The sequence below is a fragment of the Corythoichthys intestinalis genome, chromosome 14 (assembly GCF_030265065.1).
Source record: "Corythoichthys intestinalis isolate RoL2023-P3 chromosome 14, ASM3026506v1, whole genome shotgun sequence".
NCBI lineage: Eukaryota > Metazoa > Chordata > Actinopteri > Syngnathiformes > Syngnathidae > Corythoichthys > Corythoichthys intestinalis.
The window spans coordinates 39360128-39388105 of record NC_080408.1 but is presented as its reverse complement, the minus strand read 5'-3'; the positions used below and the strand labels follow the sequence as shown (position 1 = coordinate 39388105).

The following is a 27978-nucleotide window of genomic DNA, read 5'->3' as shown; positions in this document are numbered from 1 at the left end:
ACTTGTCATCAAGAATCAGTTTATTTCCATAGTCTGAAATGCAAAGGACATACAGTAAACAGGATTTGAGAATAAATCCAAAAATGTTTCACTGCAGCAAGCCATTATATACAAGAATGAAGTCAACAAACCTTTACAGGATTCAACATTTAGAGTCAACTTTTTCTTTTCTCATTTTAAAAACTTGATAACATAGACAAGACTAGACTTAGTTGTACTGAAAGTTGGTTTTCTTTCGTTGTTTTTAGTTTAACACAATACAATAATTAATTTACATTTCGGTGAACACACGGGTTCACTAATAGTGCATTAAGATTTGCAGTATGGTTATATTGAAGGAGTACAAGAGCTTGGGGGGGGTGGAATGTAAGTGAAAAAGTTATTTATTCATGAAAAGTTAATATTTGAAGGAGAAAAAATTGGAATCCTGCAAAAATAAAAGCTTTTTTTCCCCTCCAAGACCAAAATTGTTCCGTCAAAATGCAAGTAATATTTTCATATTAAAAAAAAAAAATTATTTAAGTACCAGGAACGCGCTGTAATTTAACAATAGAATTTTAAGAAACCAAATAAGGTAACATCCTAATTTTGTAATATTGCATCGTTTCTCTTTTTACTGACAAAAAACCCCTTTGGATTGTATTCGGATTTTTCCCTTAAGGAAATCACAAGTGTTTCACTATTAATTTTCAAAATCATATTTTAAAACAACAAACACAGATTTACGTTATCAATTGTTTTTCTTTTAATGCAGATTTTTTTTCCTTTTTCTTTCTTTTTTTTTTTTTTTTTTTAACTTTTTAGTGCTGCTCTCATACTCCTTCATATTAAGTGGAAGATTGTAGTATGCCATACTCCTCCTGTAGGTGGCGTGTTCCGTTTCAGCCGCCACTCAATTTGCATGCTTCCAGTACATTGGCTAGAAATTACAATTTGATTGTACCATCAATATGTCATTCAATACATATATCATTAATTAATGCATTACAATTGAGACTTCTATTAAATAAAGAAATATATGTGAAAACCTTCAACAAATTTCTTAGCTTCAGCTGCACTTTCGAAAATCGTCAATGTTTTTTTGTGAGTATTTTGAAAAATATGCTCCCACTTTCGATGCAGGAACATGAGCAATAAAAGAAAGCATGTTTAAGCTGGTGATCGTGTGTTAGCGTAGTTAGTCACGATGACCATTTTTACATGAAGAGAAACTCACCGACCTAGTCCTGGTCGATTGCTAACATTCTGTGGGAATGTTCTCTCTGTCTTGTCTCTCTCGTTCTCTCATTTATGGGATTGATGTGTACAATATATACGATGGACCCGAAAGCTAGCATTGAGCTAATGCGTGCTATAGAATAGAAGAAAACACCCACTGACAGTGTCAATAAATCAGAGCTCACACGAACGTGACCAGTTTAAATACATGATTTATACACTGCTTTCCTTCCCTCACTTTACACCTTCAGAGGGATATAGCCAAAGTGCTCCGGTCAAACTTGTAAAAAAAAAAAAAAAAAAAACAATAACAATAATTTATACACTCCCATACAGCTGAACAGCGGAGGAGTTTTACGGGAAAGTTTCTGCCTGCCTAAGGGCGATATTCCTCCCAATCATCCTTGTGGTTGCCAACTCTGGGCTGGATTAGTTGTCATTTGTTGAAGGGGAGGCACGCGGGCAGGATGACAGTGGAACAAGCTGGGCCCGCCAAAGGTTCCGCTACCTCACCTTCCAGCTCTGTCCATGTGGCCTTCTCAGGGCTGTAGCAGATGGTTGATGATTTATACGCCCCCTGGGGGAAGGAAAAGTACTTAGTCGTAATTGAAAAATTGATTTATAAAGTAGAAGTCGTAATTTCGAAAGAATTCAACAGCGTTTTTTCCCCTCCAAGATAATTCATTTAAAATGTTTTTTTTAAAGTCTCTTCCACGAATGACCCATTCCTCCCCAAAAAGTCAGAATCTCAAGTTTAATGTATTTTTATGGATGATATTTTTGTTGTTGTTGAAATTTTAAGAGGGAAAAAGATGTGTGCGTATGAAAAATTTGGGGCACAATGGTTAAGATTTGTGTCTAATTCTTATATTTTACAAGAACTGTTATTTTTCTTGAACAAAAAAGACATTTTTAAAGCCTCAATATTATATTATACTTAAAGTGGTAATATTATGTAATTATAATTTCAATTTAACCATAGAACAAGTCGTGTTTTACAAGTCTGTTTACAAGCTGCTCTTCTGATGGCCTTCCTCCTCCCCTTGTAAAATGCATTCCCATAATATCGCTCATTTTTTATATGCCCTGCGGAAAGAGGATATACTATCTTTCTTGCATTTCTAGCAGGATTTTTTAAATCTACATTAGGGAATGCCTGTTTGTAGGAGACAGTAATGTATCCCAAGACACCGCTTTGAAAGTTGCTTGAGTTCATATAATCTCTTTTAAAATATCATGGCAGATTGTTGTTGCCAGGATTAGTGATCAGGCAGCATTTAATAGGATGTCAATATATCCACACTTACATGTGATTCACATAATACTGGGTTCTATACCAGACATTGCTGATTTTTGTACTCTCCAACCGGCCTAATCACATCTCTTTTTGACTCACCCCCCTCCTCTTTCTCCTCGGTCATCAGGCGCTCCACATGGTGTCCACAGGAAATACAATTAGCTAACGATAGCAACACTATATTTATAGGTAGTGTAGGCGTTTAATTCATTTGTTGTTATTTGTTCCTCTCCTCTTCTGTCTGTCTCTCTACTTCTATTTTCCTTTCTGTCACCCCATAACACCGTCCTGCCTGCTGCGTTCTCTTAATAAACGAAACATAAGGAATAACTACAATGGCAGAATATCATACTCCTAGGTGATACATTAAAATTGTTCAGACCATAAGGACACTCAGATTCCCATTCTCAGTGTCAAAGCAGATGAACAGCACAGGTTAAAAAAAAAAAATCACGTCGGCCACATATCAGGTTAAAACTCAGCTGGGCAGGCATTACAGGATTAAAACTTTTAATGTGTTCATTTGATGCCAATTCCTGAAGAAGAGGAAGCCTCAATAAAGAAAAAATTAAAGCAAGACATTTTAAAAATTATAGAAATGTTTGACACTGAGTGGAATTCTAAAACCTAAGACTCTCACTATGTGAACATACACCAAATCCAAGTAAATTATTTACACAATAAGGGAGCTAATACAATAATTTAAAAAAAATATATATTAACAGGGGTAGATAATATAAATGGCCAGGTGGTCCGGATATACTTTTAAAACCGTCAGGGCCACCAGAATGCTCAAACCACTGGCCCCAACAATGTGTCGATTAAAAAAACAAAAATCTTATTTCACATTAATTTACAGTGGTTTCGTGTTTTGACAACATTATGCAATCAAAGACAACCTTACAGTCTATGCTGCAGCCATTGCTCTGTGGGGCTAAACACACCTAGTTCGCTCGCTAGCTACTTCGTGAACGCGCGCAACCCGATTACTGCTGCTGATTGATTGTCAGTATCTATGTACCCACCTAATGTTATACCATAAGACGACATGTTTCTGAAACCCCCAGAACCCGGCCAAGCACCGGGGAAAAAGATCACTCAAAAAAGAGAAAGTCGCTGGAGGAGTTGAGGGAAAGTGAAATCAAATACGAAAAAAAAAGGGAGAGAAAGTTGCCCCCCGTGGCGAGACCACTGGAATTGGCTCGGCTACGATGTGATAAAAACGAGGTTGACTGTGAAGTGTGTAGATCAATGCCCACATACCCAGACGAAGTAAGTTACAGATAAGTTAACGAGTATGAAACCTATGGTATGAACATAACATTTGATCATTCATCCGCGTAACTACAGAGAAAATAATATTGTAATAATGAAGGTCTAGCTTGATAATCGTTAGCCATAATTGCCATCTCTTTGACTAAATTGTAGTTACGACAATTGAGCCAGGGGAGATATCCAGAAGGCGGTAAGGGGAAGGCAGGAAAGCTTTGCCCAGGAAAGGGAATCTCCCGCGGGCCCGGCTTCCCCTGCAGCTCCTAAGGGAAAATGTTGGCTATACTGGAGTGATTATGGAATTGGAATAGGATTATTTGCACTAGATTTATGTTTTTCCACCGTTTTGTTGCACTTTTCATTAAATCTACCTAAAAAAAAATGTTATTCATGCTATTCATGATTATTCAATACATGACGGTGAACTTCAAAGGTTTAAATTTCCCTTATTGTCTACCCCTGATTAGTATTATCATTTTTTAAAATTATTATTACGTTCATACTTATTTTATTATTTTTCATAGCAATAAATGTTGACTTTATTCAACATGAAAATATACACAACAATAATGCTAAAATTTTGGATTCTGACGCAATATAATAAACAACAAAAAATAAATTACACTGTATTTTCTTTAAATTGATGGAACAAATGACCCTAAATTAACTCCTTGTTGATCATCTGTGGAGTATAATTATCTAATGTATACTGTGAATGAATATCAGTAAAAACATGTACCATGCTCCAGCTGTAACCACCAACGAGAAAGATGCTGTCGTCCAGGACAGTGCATCCTGGACCGCTGCGCCCCTCTAGGATGGGTGTCTGCAGGATGTTCCACTGGTCGGCTTTGGGGTCATAACATTCCACTAACATGACGTCTAAATGAGAGAAACCTGTAAGCGGAGAAAAAAGTAAGGGGCCGTTTACACGCTGACGTTCCGAGAATATGTCAAATTTCATGTGTGCATTCATATGGTTTCGTCTCCATTCGAACGATTGTCGCAGTTCCGCGTGAAAATGATGTAACATGCATGCCAAGCACTAGGAGGCAGTGCAGATTTACAAGGCGACAGCCAATGATGCACTTCCTTGACACTTACAACCTCCTCAGCCAGGAAGACAATATACCCGCCCACTCCAAGCAATGGCATTTTTCTTTTGCTTCAAAAGGCACAAAAATACAAACTTTAAACATATTTAAATTAAAAATATTACAAACGCAGTAAATTAAAGCCGATGTTCTGCCATGTTCGTTGTTTTTAATGTATAGTAGCAGCGCTACGCACGTCCAAAATGACGTGTGCGAGTGCTGACGTCATCAGTGCGAGAGCTTTCTATCTATATAATGGGTGTCCAAACCTGTCCTCAAGGGCCGCTGTGGGTCCTGGTTTTTGTTCCTACTAATTGAGCACAGACAGTTTAACCAGTTAAGTTGGTGCTAAAACAAGTAGCACCTGACTGCAATTAACTGATTACACCAGACACCAGATTGGTGAAAAGATGTCGTCCTGTTTCTTGGGAATTAAATCCAGCACCCACTGTGCCCCTACAGTGGAGAGAACAAGTATTTGATACACTGCCAATGGGAAAACCCATTGGCAGTGTATCAAATACTTGTTCTCCCCACTGTATGTGGAATAGTTTGGACACCACTGATCTATATGGTTGCAGAGCAAGCCCTAGAATCGAATCCTTCCACTTTGGAGCCCGGAATCAAAGGTTTGCATCTTCGCCTTCCGTTTTCGCTGTTACCATATAAAGGCGAGTCAATTCCGCAACACAATTGTTGCGTCTTGGTGTCGCGGCATCATACTGTAAGCTGCCCCTAACACTGTTTTTATACTAATAATTTCAATTATAAATATAATAATTTTATACTATTTTCTATACTATAATCCATGTCTATTACAATCCATGTCTATTAAAATTTTAGAACTCAAATTTTGTTTTTTGACTTAATAGCAGTCACTGATGGCAATAGATGTCCAATCCATTTAAATATGTAGGGCTGGCAGTGATCATTCATTCACAAGTGAGTTACAGTAAAGGCTATTGAAAGCTTGAATTTCATCTAATAAAGTTCACAAATGAGTTTCTGTCCTGAAAGAACCTTGAAGAAGGCTGGAGGAAATGTTGTCAGACAACTCAGGACCAAAATCTACCAAATCAATTAACTAAGACTGGAGTTACCTTGATAAATTGGTACAGTTATTGATTTTACATAAAGGAATAATCGCTGAATGGAAACTTGCAGAGGATGATATTGCCAAATAATCTTAAAAGTGTTGACAAATCACAACTCTATTATTGTTAAAATCAATAATGTTATTGTTTTGGCAGAGAAATAATCTGAGAAAAGGATTGTGTGTAGGGGGTGGAACTGGACTTGTGAGAGCATTGAAAAAAGGGTCAAGTGATTTGACCTGCGTCCCATATCTTGTGAGACTCATGTTGGATTTACTCTACAATCAAGATAGTTCTTTCTTTGACATCAAGAAAGAATCCCTGAATACAGACTTGACAGTGAATGAAGATCTGATCTGCTTCGCATGCGGTATCTGCTGTCCGACACATCTTTGAATCGGAGTCTGAGTCGTATCTGACATGACTTTGCGCATGTCATTTAGAAGGATAATGGCTTGAAATTATCATTTTGAGCATGAGGTAGCATTTCAAATAAGGGTTATGGTTTAATAGGAGTTTGCCACTTTTTTTTTTACTCACGACTGCCACCTCTGGCCCAAAGCTGACCAAACTGCTGCTTCTGTGTTAAACTCATGCATGGCGCGCATGTTTGTATGCGCACGAACATAAAGCAACAGCGGTTGCACTTGCGACCCTGGTCACAAATTTGCAGACATGACTTCAACTGAGCTAAAAAAAAATATATATACAGTATGTCAGTTACCTATGTAGAAAATGTGTATTTGAGTTGATATTATTTTGCCACGTTTTCAAAAGCAAAATGAAGTTTTGATGGACAGAGTAGTCAAGAGATAGATGATTGGAAAGCGTTTGGTCATCAGATTAGCACCAGGAAACGTAAAAACAGCAAAACTGATTGTTTACTGTAGTAGCAAATCGTTCAGTGGGTTAGAACACATGTTATCGACAAGACACTTCTTTTTGCGACCATTCGTAACATTACTATTTGTTTTGTTTTGTTTTGGCATAAATGTCTGTCATTACCAGTGTATACTATGCTGTTAGTACTGTTACTAGTACTGGATCACGTGTGCAGTGTTTTTGCCAGGCAGAGACTAGGTGAATCAGCGCTGCTGGCGTGGGGTCGCGAGTGTACATGCACAGGCGCGTGTTCGCCCAAAGTGATTGACACAAACCCTCTATTGAAGGGAACAAAAATGGCTTTTTGGGGCAGTCTCAGTTAGAAGATTTAGAGTTCTGTGTACCCACTATGGCATGGGTGGAGCATGAATGGAGTAGAAAAGTATTTTACATTAAAGCAATATCTTCCATATAGTATCTATAAGTAGGGTGTAGGATATTAAATTAGAGTCGAAACTAAGACAAGGGTTGGTTTCAAATCAGGGTTAGTGTTTCAATTGATTGTTATGGTTTTAACTTAGGGTTTCAAAGTAGGGTTTTATGACTTGATTCGGATTTCAAATTCAGATTTGAAACTTCGGTTGGGATTCCAAATAAAGAGTAGCGATTTAATTTTGAATAAGAGTTTCAAATTAAGGTTTCAAGTCTAAGGAAGGGTGTCAAATTAGGATTTTGAACCAGGGATTGGTTTAAAGATTATGGCTAAAGTGGTTCTAGGATTTGAGATTAGGGTTTAAATAGTGTCGTCAACAATAACGATAATGAAAATATTTCGTCGACGCATTATTTTTTTCCATGACTATAACAGACGATGACGAGGTAAAAATGTGGTTTGGGAGACTAGAACATAACACAACGACTGTGAGTTTCTTTTACTTAAAGTTCGTGGCTTCTAGGTGGGTTTAATTGAAATAATGTACTGTATCATCACAAAGTTGGCGTTGTCCTTGTAGACGCTACAATATGTGCTCTTCTGTGTGTATGTTCATTCCAAATTTTTAGAAACCTTTATTTATTTTGGGACTAGAACTTTTGAAATATACAGATGAAAATATTTTGAGTAACTGTTGACTAAAATTAGATGAAATTTGTATGAGATTTTGTTGACTAAACTAGATGAAGATGAACACATTTTGAAGTGACTGAAATGAATGAATGAAAAGTATTTTCATCCAAAAGACTAAGACCTAAATTAAAAGGGCTGCCAGAAACAACACTGGGTTTCAATATAGGGTGAAATTATCAATTTAGGACTTCAAGCCTGGGGATGAGTTTGAAATTGAGGTTTGCAACCAAAATGATAAGTTATGGTTTTAGTGTAAGAAATCTCTACCGACACTACAATGAAATAAAGATCATACAGACTGTGTCTCAGCATTTTCGTATGAACAGCAAACTGCTAAACAACATGATAAGTTAGGATAAGAAATGTCTACCTACGATAAAATAAAATAAAGGTCATACACATTGTGTTTCAACAGTTTCACATAAACAGCAAACTGCTGAACAACAACTTTGTGCTGTATAACTCATGAAAAGAGAAAGAAGGGAAACTGCAGTGTAGGTCACGGTCGCCCGCTCACGACCACAGACCCCCAAAAAACGATCAATCTCCTGATCGTTTTCCGACACGCTCAGGCGCTTACCTTTCAAATGGTTCCCCCCGATGGCATAGAGGCGATCGTTCATTCCGGCCAGCGTGTGAATGGCGCGCTTTGTGTTCATGTCCTGTTTGCGGGCCCACACGTCCATTACCGGGTCGTAGCAGTACAACCACGACACATACTCGCCGTTGTGGACCCCCCCTATAATAGGTGAAGTTCTCCATCAAACATACTGGACATTATTATGAACATACCATACGACTTCTTCATGTTTTCACTGACCTGATATGTAGATCTTGCCATTGTGCACCGCTCCCGCGTGGGCGGCTAATGGCTGCGGTAGAGACGACACGTAGTTCCACTCGTTGGTCTCCAGGTTGTATGATTCCACGCTGGAGAGGTAGCCAGTCTCGTTGCGGCCGCCGATCACGTACATGTGCTTTTCTAGGCGGCAGGCGAAGAAGCTGGCTCTCCTAAGAAGGAAGCGATGCCCGTGACATGTCAAAGAAGGTAGCGCAAAATAATTGAAGCGCCATTGGGATTGTACAGAACCAAACAAGTTCCAGGGTCGGAAAAAAAAAAAAAATCATAGCTAATCTGTACCCAGAGTTTATTAATCTGTACCCACAGATTACTAAACTGTACAGACAATTTAGTAATCTGTGCCCACAATTTAGTAATCTGTACCCACAGTTTACTAAACTACCCACAGTTTAGTAAACTGTAAAAGCACAAATAGCGAAAAGAAACACCACTTTTATCCGGTCGCTGCTAATACGGCTAGTTAGTGCTATGGGAAAGATTTAGATAACTGACAAATGAACACTAGTTGATTAATGCACGCACGGACATGACAGCTGCATACAGTCATTTGAAAAAATTAGGACACCCCATGAAATATTTAGTTCTTAATTAAGAAATGATCACATACAGTATCAATGTCTGATCTTGTTTTTCTTTATCTCTGCAAAAGAAAGCGATTTCATTGCAGGTAAACAACAAAAATAAACATTGTTTTACCCATCAAACCAAATATATCAACAAAATGCATATTCTAACTGAGGAAAAAGTTAGGACACTGTACCACCTAATAGCTAGTGTTACCCCCTATGGCTGACATAACTTCAGTGAGATGTTTTTTGTAGCCATCAACCAGTCTTTGACATCGGTCTGAAGAAAGATTGCCCCACTTTCAGCTGTGAGATGTTTGAGGGGTTTACTGCATGTACAGCCCGTTTCAAGTCACCCCACAGTATCTCAATAGGATTAAGATCTGGGCTTTGACTCGGCCATTCCAGGACTCTCCATTTCTTCCTTTTCAGCCAGTCCTTGGTGGATTTAGTGTTACGTTTTGGGTCATTGTCATGTTGCTGGGTCCAATTTTGCTTCAGCTTTAATTTTTTCACAGATGATCTCACATGTTCCTCAAGCACCCACTGATACGCCATAGAATTCATGGTGGAATCTATGGTGGTGAGCTGGCCAGGTCCTGCAGCAGCAAAGCATCACCAAACCATGACACTTCCACCTCCATGCTTCACAGTTGGTATGCGGTTCTTTTCCTGGAATGCTGTATTGGGTTTACGCCAAACATGCCCTCTTTCTGGTGTCCAAATAATACATTTTTAGATTCATTTGTCCAATAAACATTATTCCAGAAGTCCTGGTCTTTGTCTACATTCACTCTGGCAAACTTCAGTCTGGCCTTCATGTTCTTCTTGGAGAGCAAAGGTTTCCTCCATGTACACCTCCTATGAAGGTTAAACTTCTCTCTTTCTGATCGTAGAGGCACGCATTTTCCCAACAGTAGCAAGAGCCTGCTGTAGGTTCCATAATGACATTTTATGGTTTTTGGAGAATTCTTTTAGCATTTTGCCGTGTGCTCTCAGGGTGAACCTCCCTTCATGGCCAGACCTGGGCATGTTGGCAGTTGTTTTTAATGTCCTCCACTTGTACACTATTTTCCAGACAGTGGAATGGCTGCTTTTATATTGTTTTGAGATGTTTTGAAATCCCTTACCAGACTCATAAGCATATATTATCTTCTTTCTGAAGGAATCAAACAGCTCTTTTGATCTCACCATGGTGTTTTCTCTCACTTCAACAGGCAGGGGCACACCAAACTAAATGTGAGGCTTAAATAAGGCAAGCCTCCTTCAAGACACTGGGTAATGATGTTCTAATCATTTGCACCTGATGTGATTTTAGCCATTTTAAGTGGGATTGAATGTGGGGGTGTCCTAATTTATTCCTCAACAGAAATTGCATTTATTTAAACATTTTACAGAAACTTATTTTTAGAAAATTCAGTTATAGTTGTTTAGTTCTATTACTTGAATCTCTCAAGAGTGTTAAAATTGATATTAAATACCCATATGACCAATATGGTAAAAAACACAGGCTTCCATAGGGTGTCCTAATTTTTTCAATTGACTGTATGTGCAAATGACTAACAATTAAAATGACATTGTTTACGGCTACAAAAGAAAATGTGCATTGCTTACCTTTCAAAACAACTTTATTCAGGGGCAAATGCAGCTGATGTGTAGCTGCTGGTTTGGTCTGTCAATGTTTGGAGTCCCCTCTAAATCAAATTGGTCACTACTGTTTCCGGGTCATTGCTAAACTGTGGGTACAGATTAGCTATGAAAGAGATTTTGTTCTACCCTGGCACCCGGGGCGCTCCGTAGTAATGAGTTTATAGGACAGGTTACCTTTTTACTCATACAACACATCACAATCAATACATAACCACTCAACATGTCAAATTAGGGTTTCCTGACAGTGGTTGGAGTTGAAGTTTGGGTTACTGTTTCAAATTCAAACCAACAGATACCGTGATGCCAGTGCTAAAAGCAAGACACTTAATTACACAAAATTCTGTCTCAGTTTAATCAATGATTTCTACAAAAAGTTCTAAAGATAGCCTCACCTCTCCTGCATAGGAGGAAGTTGTATCCAACTGTTGAATCTGGGATCATAGCGACTTACAAAATTTGTGCTGTGTTTTCCTACAAGAAAGAAGAAAGTATATGTTCATCATCAGGTTTCTAGTCAGCATGCCCTACTTGTTTATTATCACGATTTCTCACAACTTGACACGTCAAATATTCCACTCCTACTTTTCTGTGCCAAATACTGACAAGTGTAACTGGAGGATGTTATTTTTGAAGCGGGAATGAGGTACATTGTAACTACCATTGGGGTTCCACTGATCCTCTCCGCCAAGCAGCAGCAGGAAGTTTTCCACCTCCACCACGCAGTGATGGGCGCTGTTGTAAGGCATTACTACGTGAGACACAAAAGCAACATAATTTACGCATGAACAATGGCAATGTTAGCGAGTGAGCCCAGAACAACCATAAACAACACTTGTTAATGAGTATTAGTGGTCCACAAAAAGTATTCTTTTTATGTCTGAAGTGGGCTATAATGAACCTCTGTTACTTGCTGAATTCATTCCAGATCCATTCACGAGAGATTAACAGCTATGCCACAGAAACACCATATAAAATTATTATTTTTTTTATTTTTTTTTGCCCATTCCACATCTGTGAATCATATACAAAAACACAGTTGTGAATATTTAAACACAAAATTGCATAAAATGTAAGTAAGTTCAGTGCATATTGTATTGTTGATCTTAACCATTCTGCTTAGATGTCAGGCCCCGGGCTGGGCAACTGTGTGGGTGTGTCTGTCATCCCATTACAGCACAAACACCTGACGGGTGGGTCAACGGCAGGTGTCAACAATCATAGAACTGCCTACATAAGCCAGCCAGAGCTCCTCCACGTCGCTGGATCCTCTCTTTCAGTTCGCTGTTAGTGCTTTCCTGTGTTGTGAATATTTCTGAGTGTACTCATCTGATCATTGATATTTTTTCGCTTTGTCCTAGGATCTCGCCGATGCCTCTTGTCTATTGGTACCTTCGCACAGGATGGGGGTCAGCAACCCGCGGCTCTTTAGTGCTACCCTAGTAGTGGCTCCCTGGAGCTTTTTCAAAAATGTTTGAAAATGGAAAAAGATTAGAGAGGAAACTGTATTTCCTGTTTTAATATGGTTCCTTTAGGAGGACAAACATGAAAAAACATTCATCAAATTCATTAATATTGTTGAAGTTAAACAGGCAGCATCGTACAACAGAGTAGTCATATGGTGCGTCATTCTCTATAAGATGCACTGCCGGGAAAATATTTAAGCACAAAGGTTCATTATGTATTTTTAGCCAAGTCAGTCATTTTGATAGTAGGCTAATACTGTATAGCTAAAATAGATACATACAGCATGTGTTGTCTTCATTATAAAGCTTATACAGTGTAAGGCTTTTCATTTTTGGCCACTGCAGACATACAGTATTTGTTGTTGTTTTTTTGTATGTTTTTGTCCTAATATGTCTCTTTCAACATTTTGGGTTGCCGACCCCTGGCCCAGCCTCTCCACGCTCGGACCCCACGGCTCTGCATTATATAAACTGTTTGACTTCCTACCTTTGCCATCTCACGTGCCTGTTTTGGAGTTATCTGCCAACGAACATTACATTAGGGCTCAATGAAAGGCTTAATATTGATTAATTGGCTGAAGACTGCAAAGAGAACTGTGTCTTTCCCAATTGCAAAGGCATTACATAAGTATATTGTAAAACTTCTTTTTAAAAAACTACCGTAAAAACAATCACTTGAAATACCTGAAGGATAAATAGACATAGAGAAAATTGGGGCAACTTTAGGAGCTACTAATTTTGCGTTATATTGACATTTTAAGTACACACTCACAGTCAAAAGAAATGATATGTAATAGGTCTCGTTTCAAATGGCGAATTATTGGGGATTTTAATAACGTTCCAAGGTTATTACAAAGGTTCAATGTATCCACCACTTGCAATGCGACACAGATCAAGTCAGTAAGTGAAGTTCCGGAAAAACTGGCAGCATGTCATGTCACGTGTAAAATGTTTCTTGAGGTCCTGAGCAAAGTGGACAATCAATATACAGTAGACACATAAAAACAAACTTGCCATCCAGTCAGTGTACGTTTATGCAATTTTCCAACTAACACGTTGCATATTAATATTTGACAGAAATTGGACATACTTAAATACACAAAGCGACTTTTCTGATGGTATATCATCATGAAGGCAAAAAAAAAAAAAAAATCGTAACTATTACACAAATTTATCTAGTTATACAACGATAAAGGAATGGAAAAACAAACACTCATCTACTACAAGTCATACATAGGCTTCTTACCCAAAATGTATAAATGCAAATGTTTTAAGTTTTTGTTTGTTTGTTTGCTTGTTTGTTTACAGGAGGAAACCTGTTAGGCAAGGGAAAACAACTTGATGTGCCTTACAACACTTATTGTACTTTGATGGACATATATCGAGACTACGTGCATTCTACTTTGATGATGGAAGGCTCAACTTATGTTCCACCTTTGTCAATATTTTTCTAATAATTTCATAAATTGAGATTTTTTTTTTTTTTTTTTTTTGCAGATGCACCAGTCGTTTTAAATAAAACAACAAAAATGGAATCATGCTGTCCAAAAGTTTTATTTGCAATCAATATCTGAAATAAAAAAGAATGACATACTATTTGTGTTTATATGTACATGTGTGATGAGCTCATAATACCATAACTATAATCTAACCAGATGAAAAATACCTAGTAGTATTTACAGTGTATCACAAAAGTGAGTACACCCCACGCATTTCTGCAGATATTTAAGTATATCTTTTCATGGGACAACACTTACAAAATGAAACTTTGACACAATTAAAAGTAGTCTGTGTACAGTTTATATAATAGAGTTGATTTATTTTCCCCTTAAAATAACTCAAAATATAGCCATTAATATCTAAACCCCTGGCAACAAAGGTGAGTACACCCCTATGAAAAAATGCACATCCATAAATGTCCAAATTGAGTACTGCTTGTCATTTTCCCTCCAAAATGTCATGTGACTCATTACAGGAGTGCTGTCAGCTTTGCTGCAGAGATTGAAGAGGTGGGGGGTCAGCATGTTAGTGCTCAGACCATACGTCGTACTCTACATCAAATTGGTGTGCATGGCTGTCACCCCAGGGGGAAGCCTCTTCTGAAGACGGTACACAAGAAAGCCCGCCCGTCTCATCAGAGCTTAGGACATGGTTCCAGTAATCCATGTGCTTGTTGACATATCTTCGCAAACTGTAGACTCCTGTAACGAGTCACATGACATTTTGGAGGGAAAATGACAAGCAGTACTCAATTTGGACATGTATGGATGTGCATTTTTTCATAGGAGTGTACTCACCTTTGTTGCCAGGGGATTAGATATTAATGGCTATATTTTGAGTTATTTTGAGGGGAAAATAAATTAACTCTATTATATAAGCTGCACACAGACTACTTTTCATCGTGTCAAAGTTTCAATTTGTTAGTGTTGTCCCATGAAAAGATATACTTAAATATCTGCAGAAATGCGAGGGGTGTACTCACTTTTGTGATACACTGTACTTGTATAACAAAATCTGTCAGCCCTTCTGCATTCAGCAACTGTAATATTTGTAATTTTGCCTAATTTTGGTCACTAAAATGGCCGGCGTATCAATCTACACCTCATGTTAACACAGGCTGCACAGATTGTTAGAATTTTGTCCACGAACGATCAACTAAGTGTAGAGAACAAACGCACAACACAAAAAGTCCCGGAGCTTCATCTATGTCATGCTAAATACACATTTTTAGCAGATTCCGTTGGTTCCTCTGGTTTGATTTTGCAGTTTTAACTTTGTCTACACACTGCTTTCTTCAACCGCAAGTCTGTAGAAGAAAATGTCAAGGATGGCGCACCCACTCACTCAGGAAACTGTGTCAGGTACCTTTTGCCACTCATACAACAGAATAGGTTGTAGCTTCCTGCAAGTAATGATATATTGGCTTTGTCCCAAACCAAACATCAACTTTCAAACCTCAATTCAACCTTTATTTCATCATGACGAAGTCAATTTGTACCCAAAGAAAACCTACGCAAGCATGGCAAGAACATGCAAGCTCAACAGTAGGCCTAAGCAGAGGTACTGTATGAACGTTTACCTAACTGAGAGGTAATGCTAACAACTACTCCAGTTTTCCTGTTGGGATACAATTAGTTATCTTATGCTTCCAATATTGAAAAAACAGTTTGTAGAAGGACTGTTTCAGTCTATAAACGGTCACCCAAACTTCATGAATGTACAGTAGTTTCAACAGAGAAATTCCAAAACCTTCCCAGAAGAGTGCAAGAAGTCAGTGAGTGTCTCGTTATCAGGAAAATGAATTTTTGATGGGGTTCACCTGCTTTTGCGCTCCCTCCCGGTCCTTTATCTTCTTTTGTTGCAGTGACCCCCATTGAGATGTGGAGAAATGGTCTTGGGTGACAGTGGTAATGAACATGATCGTGTTCACTCAATAAATCTCGAGTGAGGTGGTGGGTTGGAGGGGTGGGGGCTCTGGTGAAGCACAAATCAGTGGAATGTTAAGGCCCACCTGTCTGTCTCCATCAGTCATTTCCACTGCCGCCTCCCGGGCGCCTGATGGATCACAGTTTCTGCAGAATTAGACAGCCTTGAATCTCATTTCTTTCCAATTGGCCCTCTCGTTGCAATCTCACTCGGCCCTGCCTGACATGTGCCGCTCCTCGACGAGGCGGGAAGAAGAGAGAGAGGAGCTAACGCCACGTACACTAAACACAGCTTTATCTGGAAACGAGGGGATTAGGTTGCCTGCCTCCAGTGCACCTCAAAGACAAGTGCCATATGACTGCCAAACTCCCTTACATGCTATTTACATTATCGTTCAGTCAGCAGTATATAGGCCACGCATGGGCGGCTTTTTATTTGATGCCTAGTGACTTGAAATCATCTTTTGCTCGTGGAAAGGAGTGGGGGGTGGCTCTGCGGAGAGACGAGGTGTCTGTACATAGCAGGAAGCAGGACATTTGTCCTGACTCTACAGGTGGCTCACACACAGCCAGGCGGGTGGATAAGTGGCGGGCGGGCAAGGCGTCATACCTGAGATAGTGAAGGGCATAAAACATGCCATTGGCTTTTACCTCTCCCCCGTGTTGGACCTTATTGTAAAATGAAAGTGGATGAAGTTAATCTACCCTCTCACTTTGAGATCCTCCTGCAGCCTCCTCTTCATGGCTGCTGTCTACACTGAGCTGAAGGGCTCACTAGAGGGAGTCAGAATCCTCTGCATGGAGGCAGTCCACGCTTGACTGACTCCACAGCTAATGCGCCAGCTCTTTCTCTTTTGTCTTTTTTACGCCATTATTCCTGCACTAGGGTGGAGTCCTTTTTATCTTTAGTGTTGCAAAGTATGTGATTACGGTCCATTGTTCACACTCCTTTTGGTGCACTAGACAGCAAACTTCACATGGGATCAAAGACATGTGTCTCTTGTGTGACATACAACAAGACAATCAAGAATCTTCCCAAATTATCTTGATAAATGTCTTAATCAAAGGCTGTCCCTCTCAGGTTTCGCCTCATTGGAAAGTTATGATTGAATGTTAATAATCTCCCTCTCTTCCACGTCCATTGTGTGCGCGGGCGACATCAGACGCTCACTGATGTGTTTGAGGGGATGATTGTGCAGTTTTGTCCTTCCGCAAGGCCACGGACCATTTGAGTGTTAACTTTTTTAGTTGTGAGTGATGGAAATCCCCACTGACCTTTTTGCTAGTTGCCGTTTATACCCATGAGGGCTGAGGGTAATGAGCAAATGACAGTGAGGGCTGTGCATGTAGAGTGCAAACTGATGAATATGGACAAATGTGAGCAAAAAACACAAGAAATGTGCGTGGCCACACGTTAACTGACTTTTAAAGGATGACAATACAGTATGAAGTTGAAATGAATGATCTGAATTTCCAAAAACGGCCGAATAGAAAGAAAAAGAATCTCCTAACGCTGAGAAATGAGCAACAACGAATACACGCTCAATAGGAGAGAATAGAAAAATATGCTTTCCCATTATCTGAAGTCTGACCTTTGCAATATGAGAGCAAATAGAGGGGTGAGTCTGGAAAAGGTCGAGGATGGCAGAGAAGGAGGGAAAGTGAGTGAATTTCAACACAGGAAATACAAGCGTTTGTGAGTACTGGTAAAACTATAGTACTTGATAATTGATGCTCCAAATATAAGGGCTCTTCACTTTATGGGTTCAAGTCCTACAGCAGAAATAAACCCAAATTTAGAATGTAGTCTAAGCTATGCAACACAAAATAATCAAAGAAAAATCAGTAAGTGGTGGAAACCTTTCTGCCGTGTGATTATAAATTCATATATCGGTAAGCAAACTGCCATACTTTGTTCATTAAACGGAACCAACGTGTCATGTTTGTGTTTTCAGAATTCTTTTTCTTCATTCCAGCATCTGATTGAGCTGGATGGGCGGGCTCATGCCATACCTGTAGCGCATTATGAAAGTGCTGTATTTAAAGTGCCTATGACAGCAAAAAGCATGTTTACTTCATATTTCACGCGGTATTTTATGCTCCTGAATGAAATGGACCGCTTGGATGTTTGTGGAAGCGATTGATTTATTCATTTAATTTTTTAAATCTCGTGCAATGAAAATGAGTGACTTCCTAGATTGAGGAAGAATGCGAAGCCGGGCCGCCATCTCACAATACAGCCATTGCTATATAGCATCATCTGATTACGCGGATTGATTCGTTTATTTTTCGCATCACACCAGCCCAATCCGCTGCAGGCTTTTGTTGCTGCACCAGGGACCGGCGTGTGAGCCTTTTTGGGTTTCAAAAAGTTCCCGTTCACCGCGGAGAATGGCCAAAACATGTCTGACAACTGTGAGACCATTGGACCAACGAGGAAGTGAGTAAACTACATGTTTTGTATTATGTCAAATGCTGGGATCATGGCACACACTTTAATAAGGAGGTGGGCTGCATTTTGTTAGTGACAATGCTCCTTGTCCACCAAGAAGGCCACTCGGCCGACGACCAGTGGCTTGTCACACACCATGGTCACTTCCACCCCCTCGGTGCTATTCGCGTGCCCGCCGAGAATGCGTTGTCATTCAGCTTGTCCACCGACAATGGGCTATTTTCAGTATTCATTCCCGGCGACGACCACTGCCAGCCTGCCGTGGCCGCAGCAGAACGACGAGCCTTAACTTGCTCGCCGTCGGAGGCTGGGCAATCGGTGAAGACAATCAACCCCGCCGCATTGTGTGACATGAGTCGGAGTAGTTTTGTGTGATTTTTCGTTTTGGAAAGCCGAGAACAAAACTTGGAAAAGCTGCTCAGTTCAGGTTAGGATGTCGGCGAGCTGTCACGCCTCCTGTTTTGTTTACGCTCTTTTCTCCGTCTCCGAAGCGGGGGCAGGAAATGACACAAGCTGGACTAACACCGGTAGCATAAAATAATGTTCGGGAGAGGAAAAAGTCGGCAGTTATGACCATTATGTAGTTATTTAGCCCTGTCGTACTAAATAAATTCATTTTTAATATTTCATATTCCATTTAGCACAAGACTGTTATTTGTAATGATCATACCATTTATTTAGCAATCGAGGGAAAAATACTTAGATAAAAAGAGTAGGGGTGTCAAACGATTAAAATTTTTAATCGAGTTAGTTACAGCTTAAAAATTAATTAATCGTAATCAATCGCAATTAATCGCAATTCAAACCATCTATAAAATATGCCATATTTTTCTGTAAATTATTGTTGGAATGGAAAGATGAGAAACAAGATGGATATATACATTCAACATACGGTACATAAATACTGTATTTGTTTATTATAACAATAAATCAACAAGATGGCATTACCATTATTAACATTCTGTTAAAGCGATCCATGGATAGAAAGACTTGTAGTTCTTAAAAGATAAATGTTAGTACAAGTTATAGAAATTTTATATTAAAACCCCTCTTAATGTTTTCGTTTTAATAAAATTTGTAAAATTTTCAATCAAAAAATAAACTAGTAGCACGCCATTGTTGATGCCAATAATTACTTACACAATGCTCATGGGTGCTGAAGCCTATAAAATCAGTCGCACCCAAGGGCCAACAGAGGGCGACAAAACTCCGAAAAACACAAGTACACATTTCACTGTGTGTGCTGTCATTTTAATGTTTGAGCGGGGCATGTGCGTTAATTGCGTCAAATATTTTAACGTGATTAATTTAAAAAATCAATTACCGCCCGTTAACGCGATAATTTTGACAGCTCTAAAAAAGAGTATCCTGTAAACATATTGAGAAGAGAGATTGAAACAATCATGAGATTTTGCTGCTCTATGTCGTATTTTCCTCGTTCTGAATCTTCCCCTTGAATGGGCTGGCCTGCCGACGTCATCATCTAGCTGGGGAACCTAGAGCGATATAATGACAGGCGGAGCTAAACAGCAGATTAAAAGCCTACTAATTACTCGTCATCTGCGCTTTGTCAAATTGTTGTATATACCCTACCCACCGACGTCACAAAACCACGTGCTCGCTGTGTGGTTCCGCCCACTTGTCCGTCATTTTGTCTCTGCATTAGCATTGTTTTCAATTGCTCGAGGAATTTAAAATGCATTTCATGGAAGACCCGGTGCTTTCTGATGCCGTAAACTCACTGGATGTGTTGCATAAAAGGCGTTATGTGGAAAAGCTTCGTTCTATACAGTCGCCAGATCCATATTTGATGCCCAAATCGATGTTTTTCGACCCACTGTCTTCGCCCTGTCTGCCTGACATCTGCTACGCTGATATTTACAATTATCTTGTCCACACAAAATCAGCCTATTCTCACGAAAATTTGAAAAACTTCAAGAGCTTGGAGGCTTATAAATACTTTGTTGCTGGTTGGGTGAAACAGGTCCTCGTCCACGAAAATTCGGCAGGAATCTATCTTGTGCTTGGAAAGGTGAGTTACGAAATTTTCAATTCAAAATCTTTTGTTATTGCTAACATCCACTGTCAAGTCTAATGTATTTCATGTCGTTTGTCAATGGAGTTAAGGCTTTTAATGTTTATATGGTTTAGCGATAGCACTCTCACTACATACATACGTGTATGTTGTCGGCGATTAGCCTAGCAATGATCTTAATTGTGGTTATTTGTCAGCCCCGTAGACGAGGCCAGTTTCTTTCACTTGGTACCAGCTAAATATTATTCAAAAAATAACGATGGTGGAAGAAAGGGAAGTCACAAACATCTTGAATTTGAAACTATGTCGTACTACATCGTATGTTGTCGGCGATTAGCCTCGCAATGATCTTAATTGTGGTTATTTGTCAGCCCCGTAGACGAGGCCAGTTTCTTTCACTTGGTACCAGCTAAATATTATTCAAAAAATAACGATGGTGGAAGAAAGGGAAGTCACAAACATCTTGAATTTGAAACTATGTCGTACTACATCGTATGTTGTCTGCGATTAGCCTCGCAATGATCTTAATTGTGGTTATTTGTCAGCCCCGTAGACGAGGCCAGTTTCTTTCACTTGGTACCAGCTAAATATTATTCAAAAAATAACGATGGTGGAAGAAAGGGAAGTCACAAACATCTTGAATTTGAAACTATGTCGTACTACGTCGTATGTTGTCGGCAATTAGCCTCGCAATGATCTTAATTGTGGTTATTTGTCAGCCCAAAACCCTCTAAGTATATCTTGAATGCATCTTACCGGATATAAAATGACTACTACATAGTCTGTGGTGATTTTTTGGTGCCCAGTTTTCACGTCGAATTGCAGCCGTCCATTTCGCTCTCCTCTTTGGATCCCTCGGAATACGGTAAAACTTCAAGTCTCTCCTTCCATCTTCTCTGTTAGTGCAACCAACAGCCACACACGCCTTCACCATTTTGATTATTAATGTTAAGGAGCAGAAAAACACGCCGTAAATAGGAGAAATGTACGTAGCCGTAACAGGTTAACACTATGTTTTGATGGACAAGTGGGCAGTACCATTCAGGAGAGCGGAGTTGTGACGTCACGTGGGTAGGGTCTATATAGTCGAATTGTCTCAAAATATACTTAAAAAAAATATTATGCTGTCACAGGCACTTTAAGGACTCCTGTGACTATTGGCTGCGTCGGTCGATTGCCTTGCTTACCACTGTATGCACGTCATCATCTTTGTGCTCCCTGACATTTGAACGGTTGTATCCGAGTTTGATCATTTTGAGTTTTTTGTGCTTTATTTTTCAATGGGACTTTGTGATCGCATTAATTGTACTGCTATTTTGTTATTCTCGCGTTTTCTGGCGTGCTCCCTTAGCTGTACTTTGTTATACTCGCGTTTTTTTATGTGCTCCTTTAGTCGTACTTATTAAAGGCAAACATTCACTATTCCTCGTCTGCGAGTCTGTGATTGGATCAACATTAACTGCTTGCCGTTCATTACACAATAAGACCTTCACTAACTTTTGATGCATTTGGCATCGATGGCATCCCAGATTGGTCATTAAAAAAAAGAACTTGATCTCGGTCATTGCCATGGTGACCTTCGATGGCCTACTTTTGTGACCTGTAGTATTGCTGGACATGTAAAGACATTTCCTGTCTTATGTGTGAATGAAAATCATAATTGAATAATTTATTTTTGGGCAGGCTAAAACTCTCTCTGTATGTTCTAAACCACTGCGGCCATGCTAGGGTTGTGCCCAGCATAAAAATGCTAAGAATAACAATTAGTGCAATATAACACGATCGTAACTTAACAGTAAATCAACAGCGCCTCTTCTGGTTGTCGCAAAGTAATGCAACCCTTACAGCTCCATTCGCTTCAAGACGTGAGCATTTGTCCTTTCAACATCTATGCTTAAATGATTGTTTCTCAACAATTTTATTACAGAGTATCTGAAAATTTAGCAAGTGTTGTGCCTCCTAAGTATTAATTTCTTTTTAAATCTCACAAGTTAGGAGACTAAGGCCCTCGACTACGCTTAAACTGTGTTTGGGTAAATAATTAGAGCAATTCAGCCGGTATTGATCAGTGCAAGAGAATAATCAGGATGAATTTGAAAGCCACTCAGCAAAGATATCACTCAAAGCCCGAGTTCAATCTCTGCCACAGCAGATCATTAGATTCAAGTGAATCTCATCATGCATCTCGGCAGCATATTTCAGCAAAAACAAGGCGAACCAGGCGTGACGCTCCGCAGTGGCGTGAAGTCACGCTCTGATTAGAAACTTATATTAAAAAGTGATAGTGATATATTATTACCTGAAGGATTTAGGGAACTCCTTCGCTCAAATTAACCTGCGTTAAAGTCATCCAAAGGAACGACCGTAAAAATCCCTGAACAGGAGAAAGCTAGGGGGAAAAAAAACTGAAATAAAATCCTTTGGTTTAAACTCACTTGTGAGTATCTTCCATGTCTTTTTTTCGTCGTCATAGTACTGGACTAAATTGCTGGGGAGGCGATCAGGTCCAGGGGGCAAACCACCCACCAGTAACAGCATTCTCTTATTGGAACGGATTCTGTAATGACAACAGTAAACAACTGAAATAAATATAGAAAAGAAACACACTGCTCCCACAGAGCTACATAAGAGGCTCCTGAACACATTTATTACAATTAACAAAACGCACACTTTTCATGGTGCTGTGTTATCGAATGGTTATTACACTCTGAGAAGGTATCGTTCTAATTAGCTGTGAAGCGAGGATGGTCCTGTGGGGGGCCATGCCGGAGGGGAAAAGGCAATTGACGACATAACCCTGCCTATACAATGTCTCCATCTCATTGGCTGTAATGATTCATGTGACGTCCCCCGGCCGTTTTGTGAGACTTTGCGTGTGATGTATAACCCTGCGACGTTACATTTAGGGGAATTGTCTGGCTCCTAATGGGCTCTAACACAAATGTAGCAATTAATCACAATGTGCAGTAATTATATTACATTACATTCAGTCACATACACCTTATTTCCTTTTTCATATTGTCCTTTTTTATGCTTGACTACATCACTAGCATCTCACTCACTCTCTCTGAGCTACTGGCCCACTTGGAAGCGTTTTAGGGGTTATTCGTATGCAAATGAGCCCCTGGACATAGATAATGGTGATTAATTGAGAGGAGAGATACAGTGGCATGTGAAACTAATTATGAGGATTTCCGATGCTGAGTTCACTTTGGCCCATGTGTGGAAATAGATGTTACACATGGACACGGCCTTATGTTCTACAAATGCCGAACACAGCTACTTGTTAATATAACATCATTGCCGGTGAATTAAACCCCTGATGAAAGGTGTATACTTTCAGCTACTTAATAGGTAATCCATAGAAGTCGCAATAATGATTTGATTAAAAATACATGCATGTATTCTTATCAAAATTATTCATTTAATGCCAAGAAAACAAACATGTAAAACTGTTTATAGTGTGTTGCATCTTGCTTACGCTGAATAGACAGAAGTGAGCATGATAAAGAACAGCTTTTTATTAAACACAGTGGTGGGCAACCTGTGGCCCCCAAGCCTTATATGGCCAACGGATGTGAGCATTTTATGACATAACTGTGAAAACAAATACAACCTTTGAGGAAACTTCATAAAAGCCTCAAAACATTTATTACAGAAATGAGTAGACAATATGATGAACTTTCCGTGCAATTTAAAAGTAAGTATGGCCATACGATGACAATAAAAACTGACTCGACCCCTGGAGCCTGTAACACCTCAACTGTTTACTTACATACTGTGGACCATAGGCTCTCTGACCACAGCTCGTTTATATTAGTAGAAAAAGTACATGATGTTCGCAGTCTTACCTGCTGGCTGTGGTCTGCTTGCAGTGCTGTCTGAAGGGCATCAGGTGGTAGTTCATGGCATCCAACAGCAACTTCTGGCACACGGGGTCACTCCTCATAAAGTCCACCGATTGCACCCGCTCTACCAGCTCCGGGGCTGGGATGAGAGCAAAACGCAGCCTCTTCATGAGGTCTGGTGCGTAGTGCATGCGGGTTTCGCGGTCGTGCTCCAGCCACAGCACCGACATCTGAAAGAGCGCCAGCTCTGACTCCACTGGCGGCGGCAGGGCATCCAGCATGGCGCACATCTCCTCGAAGTTGAGAAGCAGCACGTCCTCCACCAAGTATTTGTTTGCCAGCTTCTTAGTCTCGTCCAGTCCGTGTAGGGCGGCAATCTTGCAGATCTGCTTGTAGTTCTGCACCGAGATCTGGTCGTTAAGAAATTGCACGCTGAGCTTTGTAATCTGGGGGATGTTGAGTATCTTGCTGACCGACAGCACTTCTTCCACCGTGTCTAGGGAAAGAGTCACGTTGGCCGTATACAGGTACTCCAACACGAGTCTCAGTCCGATGGACGAGCAGCCCTGCAGGACCAGGTTATTGATGGGCCTGGCACTCGGGGTCACCAACTTGTCGTCGGGCGAAGACGAGGGGGTGCTGCCGCTGCCCTGATCTCCCTTGCCGCTCTCGTTGTTGCCGATGGCGTTGTGGGAGGAGAACAGCGACCTGAAGTACTGGGAGCAGGACGCCAGCACCGCTTTGTGGCAGTGGAAATGCTGCCCTTGGGCGGTGAGAGTCACATCACAGAAGAGCTGCTTTCTCCACAGCAGGTTGAGCCCGTGCAGCAGCGTGTCACTGTGCGCCGGGTCAAAGGTGGACGTTCTGTCACCCGATCTTGACATGGTCTCCTGACTTTGGACGCCACCTGGGCAACACATAAACCATGAAAGCCATTTACCTCAGAGCAGTACAACACATCAAGGCTCAGTCTATCAAAAGGAGGAGAAACAATCTCTTGGACAAGTTATTGATCCAGAAAGCCAGAGAATTTACATCCCACGTGGATTAGGTAGTCTTCAACTTCTTCATGGTCAAGCAAGAAACACACTCAAAATACAGTTTAGTTCCCAGCATCGTGCAAAACAAGATGGTATTTTAATATGTAGTTTAAACCAAGGCTGTGGTATGGGGGCGCGAGATAATCATAAGAAAGACCGACGAGCTGCGGAGATCTACCCGGCAATGAGGCTCCACTCGGCGGGTACGGACCAGCGAGATTCCCGCTAGGGAGAGCATGCAGCATGGATCTCTTCTCTTCCCGCCCTCCCGCAGCCGCGCACCTCCGCTACCAATACGCCGCTCGATGCGCGCTTTTCAACGCAGCCCTTCAAAAAACAGTCAATGTCCTCGTCCGCGAGAATGAGAAAAAGGTCTGAAAGTTGCCCGTGATATATTCGCCTTTTATTTGCCTCCGCGCCGCAACTAAACGCCATTTGTGCGTGCGTAAACTTACGCGCGTCTGTGACAACTAAATGATGAGAGCAGCCACAACTTACCTGACACACACTCACCACGCACACACTCCAGAAAAAAGAAAGTAATCTTCGGAGGGGGTCCCCAGAAAAGCTCACTCAGGAGTCCCTTCTTTTGTTCTCCTTCTTTTTAAAAAAGCGAGTCCGACCCCCCAAAAGTCCCAATTTGGCGTTATTTGTTGATCATTTGTTTCCTCGGAATTAACCAGGAGTGTACAAGTGTGTGAGAGGGGAGCCGTGCTTTCTGCAAGAGGAGAAGAAGAAGAAGAAGAAGAAATATACGTGTGACAAATTATGCTACCAAGAAACAACACATCATTATCCTTGGGCCTGGGGCTCAGTGAGTCGTAACGAGAGTAATAGGAAATCCACGGTTGGGGAGAGAAACGGTCGTGCATGGCCGGTGGAGAGAGACCATGCAGGGGTATGGATGCTGGAGAGACTCGCAAAATTATGGCTCAAGGCTATTGTAAAAACTGTCGAGCGTAAATGACTGCGATTTCAAACATCTATGGAAGAAAGGAAAGAGGGAAAAGGGGGGGAGAAAAAGGCGAGTCTCTTGGTTTTTTTTTCCACCCCTCGCTGTTATGGAGAGAAACCGTCAAGTTTTAGTGCGCATTGCTAATTAGTCAATTTCTCTCTGCCTTCACAGCCCGGCGACTTTGCTGCTGAGCTGAAACTGCTAATTTCTGGGACCAGCCTTTTTTTGGCTGTGAACTGGATGGATGAATGGCTTGTCTCGCACAAATGACAAAAAGCCCCTGCCTTAATCTCCATCGGCAAAATAACCCCTCAACTCCCACCCCCTGCAGCTAGTCCTTCAAAAAGCAAGGTGCTCCATACAACTTGTGCATATGCATCATAAATTCCATGTACAATTTATGTTCACAATGCACTTTGTTTTAATTCATGTAGGGACCAGACATTAAAATAATAACACATGTATTTTCATCAACATTACTTTTATGATATAAATGATAATGTTGATCAGATCTTAAATAAATAAATGACAGCTTGTCTGAACACAAAATGAGAGTAACGAACCTGAGCTCTGATTAGAATATCCATGTGCAAAAACAGGCAAATAAAACAACTTTTAACCTACAAGTGTACATCTGCTGACGTGTCGAACCTGTTAGAAGAATTTTCTTGCTCATTCAAACTTTTCAACATCATCAACAATTCTATATGACAGAGAAAGTACAGTGGTATCTCCAGTGCTCAATTTGTAAATCATAAGGTGCCACAACGCAAAGTACATATGTCAGCGCAGGGATGATGAGACAGGTACAGGTCCCAGAACATACACAGAAAATAGAGCTTAAAACAACACGCAAATGCCCACTTGCCATGCTGTGGGATTTACAAACCTCAATTTCAGATTATATCCATGGTATAAATGTATGACAACAATTTACAACTATTTAGGCTATACTCTGCACAGTACGGGCAATTGATCACGTAACTACAGGTGGGACTTACAGTAACATACAGTTTAACTTGTAAAACATAAAAAAATATTTTAAAAATCAGAGATTACAATAAATAACAAAACCCATTCTTTTGCTAGTTTCCTCCCTCCCGTCTTCTCTGGCCCCAAAGTTCCCACCGCCTTATAAATTGTGCAGCCCGAACCCGAATTTCCCACAAGGGTACTGGCCTGTTGCTCCGGCTGTTGGTGGTCCACCTGGCTCACTGCTGGCGCTGTAGCTGGCCCCCACTCCGGATGGCGTTAAACCTGACCAGCTGCTGCCACAGTAGCAGCCTCCTGCCCCGGCTTGGCTGGCAGTCCGTGAACCTGGCTAGCTGCTGCGGCGCTAGCCTCCAGCTGCACCCGGTCCCGCCCATTAGTATGATCACTGCAGCTGTTGTTGCTTTTCTGACTCGTTTTGAACCGTATTCCTTCTTTTTGAAAAAAGACAGTAAATGCAACTGTCTTTTTGGCATGTTGAAATACCGTTATATCCTGGCTGCTTGCTCCCGAGATGCTGCAAATTTCCTTTTTTTTGTTTGTTTGTTTTTTTATGTCGGACGTGATTTGTTGGTCCAGCTTTTCAGTGCGTCAACAAATCTCCGACTGTTTCAAATGACGTTAAATTTTTATAAACAACAGGCATTTCTTGGGATTTGTTCTGTAAATGAATTTATGCATATTATTATTTTATTTTATACTGTAATGCACGTAGCTATGCACGGTCCCTTTAAGAGACGCAAGAAAAGCAAAGCAAAACTTCGCGGTC

At 40.4% G+C, this 27978-nt stretch overlaps 1 protein-coding gene across 3 annotated transcripts; it reads right to left on the bottom strand.

Moving 5' to 3' along the window:
* Nucleotides 1-19: 19 nt before the first annotated feature.
* On the bottom strand, nucleotides 20-26147 carry klhl14 (kelch-like family member 14). Of its 3 annotated transcripts, none has more exons than XM_057857524.1 (9): nucleotides 25763-26147; nucleotides 24228-25131; nucleotides 22812-22933; nucleotides 11660-11749; nucleotides 11394-11472; nucleotides 8744-8934; nucleotides 8504-8662; nucleotides 4527-4684; nucleotides 20-1795 (listed from the first exon to the last, which is right to left on the bottom strand). In XM_057857524.1, the coding sequence occupies exons 2-9, from the start codon at nucleotides 25106-25108 to the stop codon at nucleotides 1655-1657; spliced, it is 1821 nt and encodes a 606-aa protein (XP_057713507.1). In that variant the 5' UTR covers nucleotides 25109-25131; nucleotides 25763-26147; the 3' UTR covers nucleotides 20-1654. The 3 variants fall into 3 exon arrangements, with proteins under 3 accessions (XP_057713507.1, XP_057713508.1, XP_057713509.1); XM_057857525.1 differs by having other exon boundaries at nucleotides 25778-26147; XM_057857526.1 differs by lacking the exon at nucleotides 25763-26147 and having other exon boundaries at nucleotides 24228-25324.
* Nucleotides 26148-27978: the final 1831 nt, after the last annotated feature.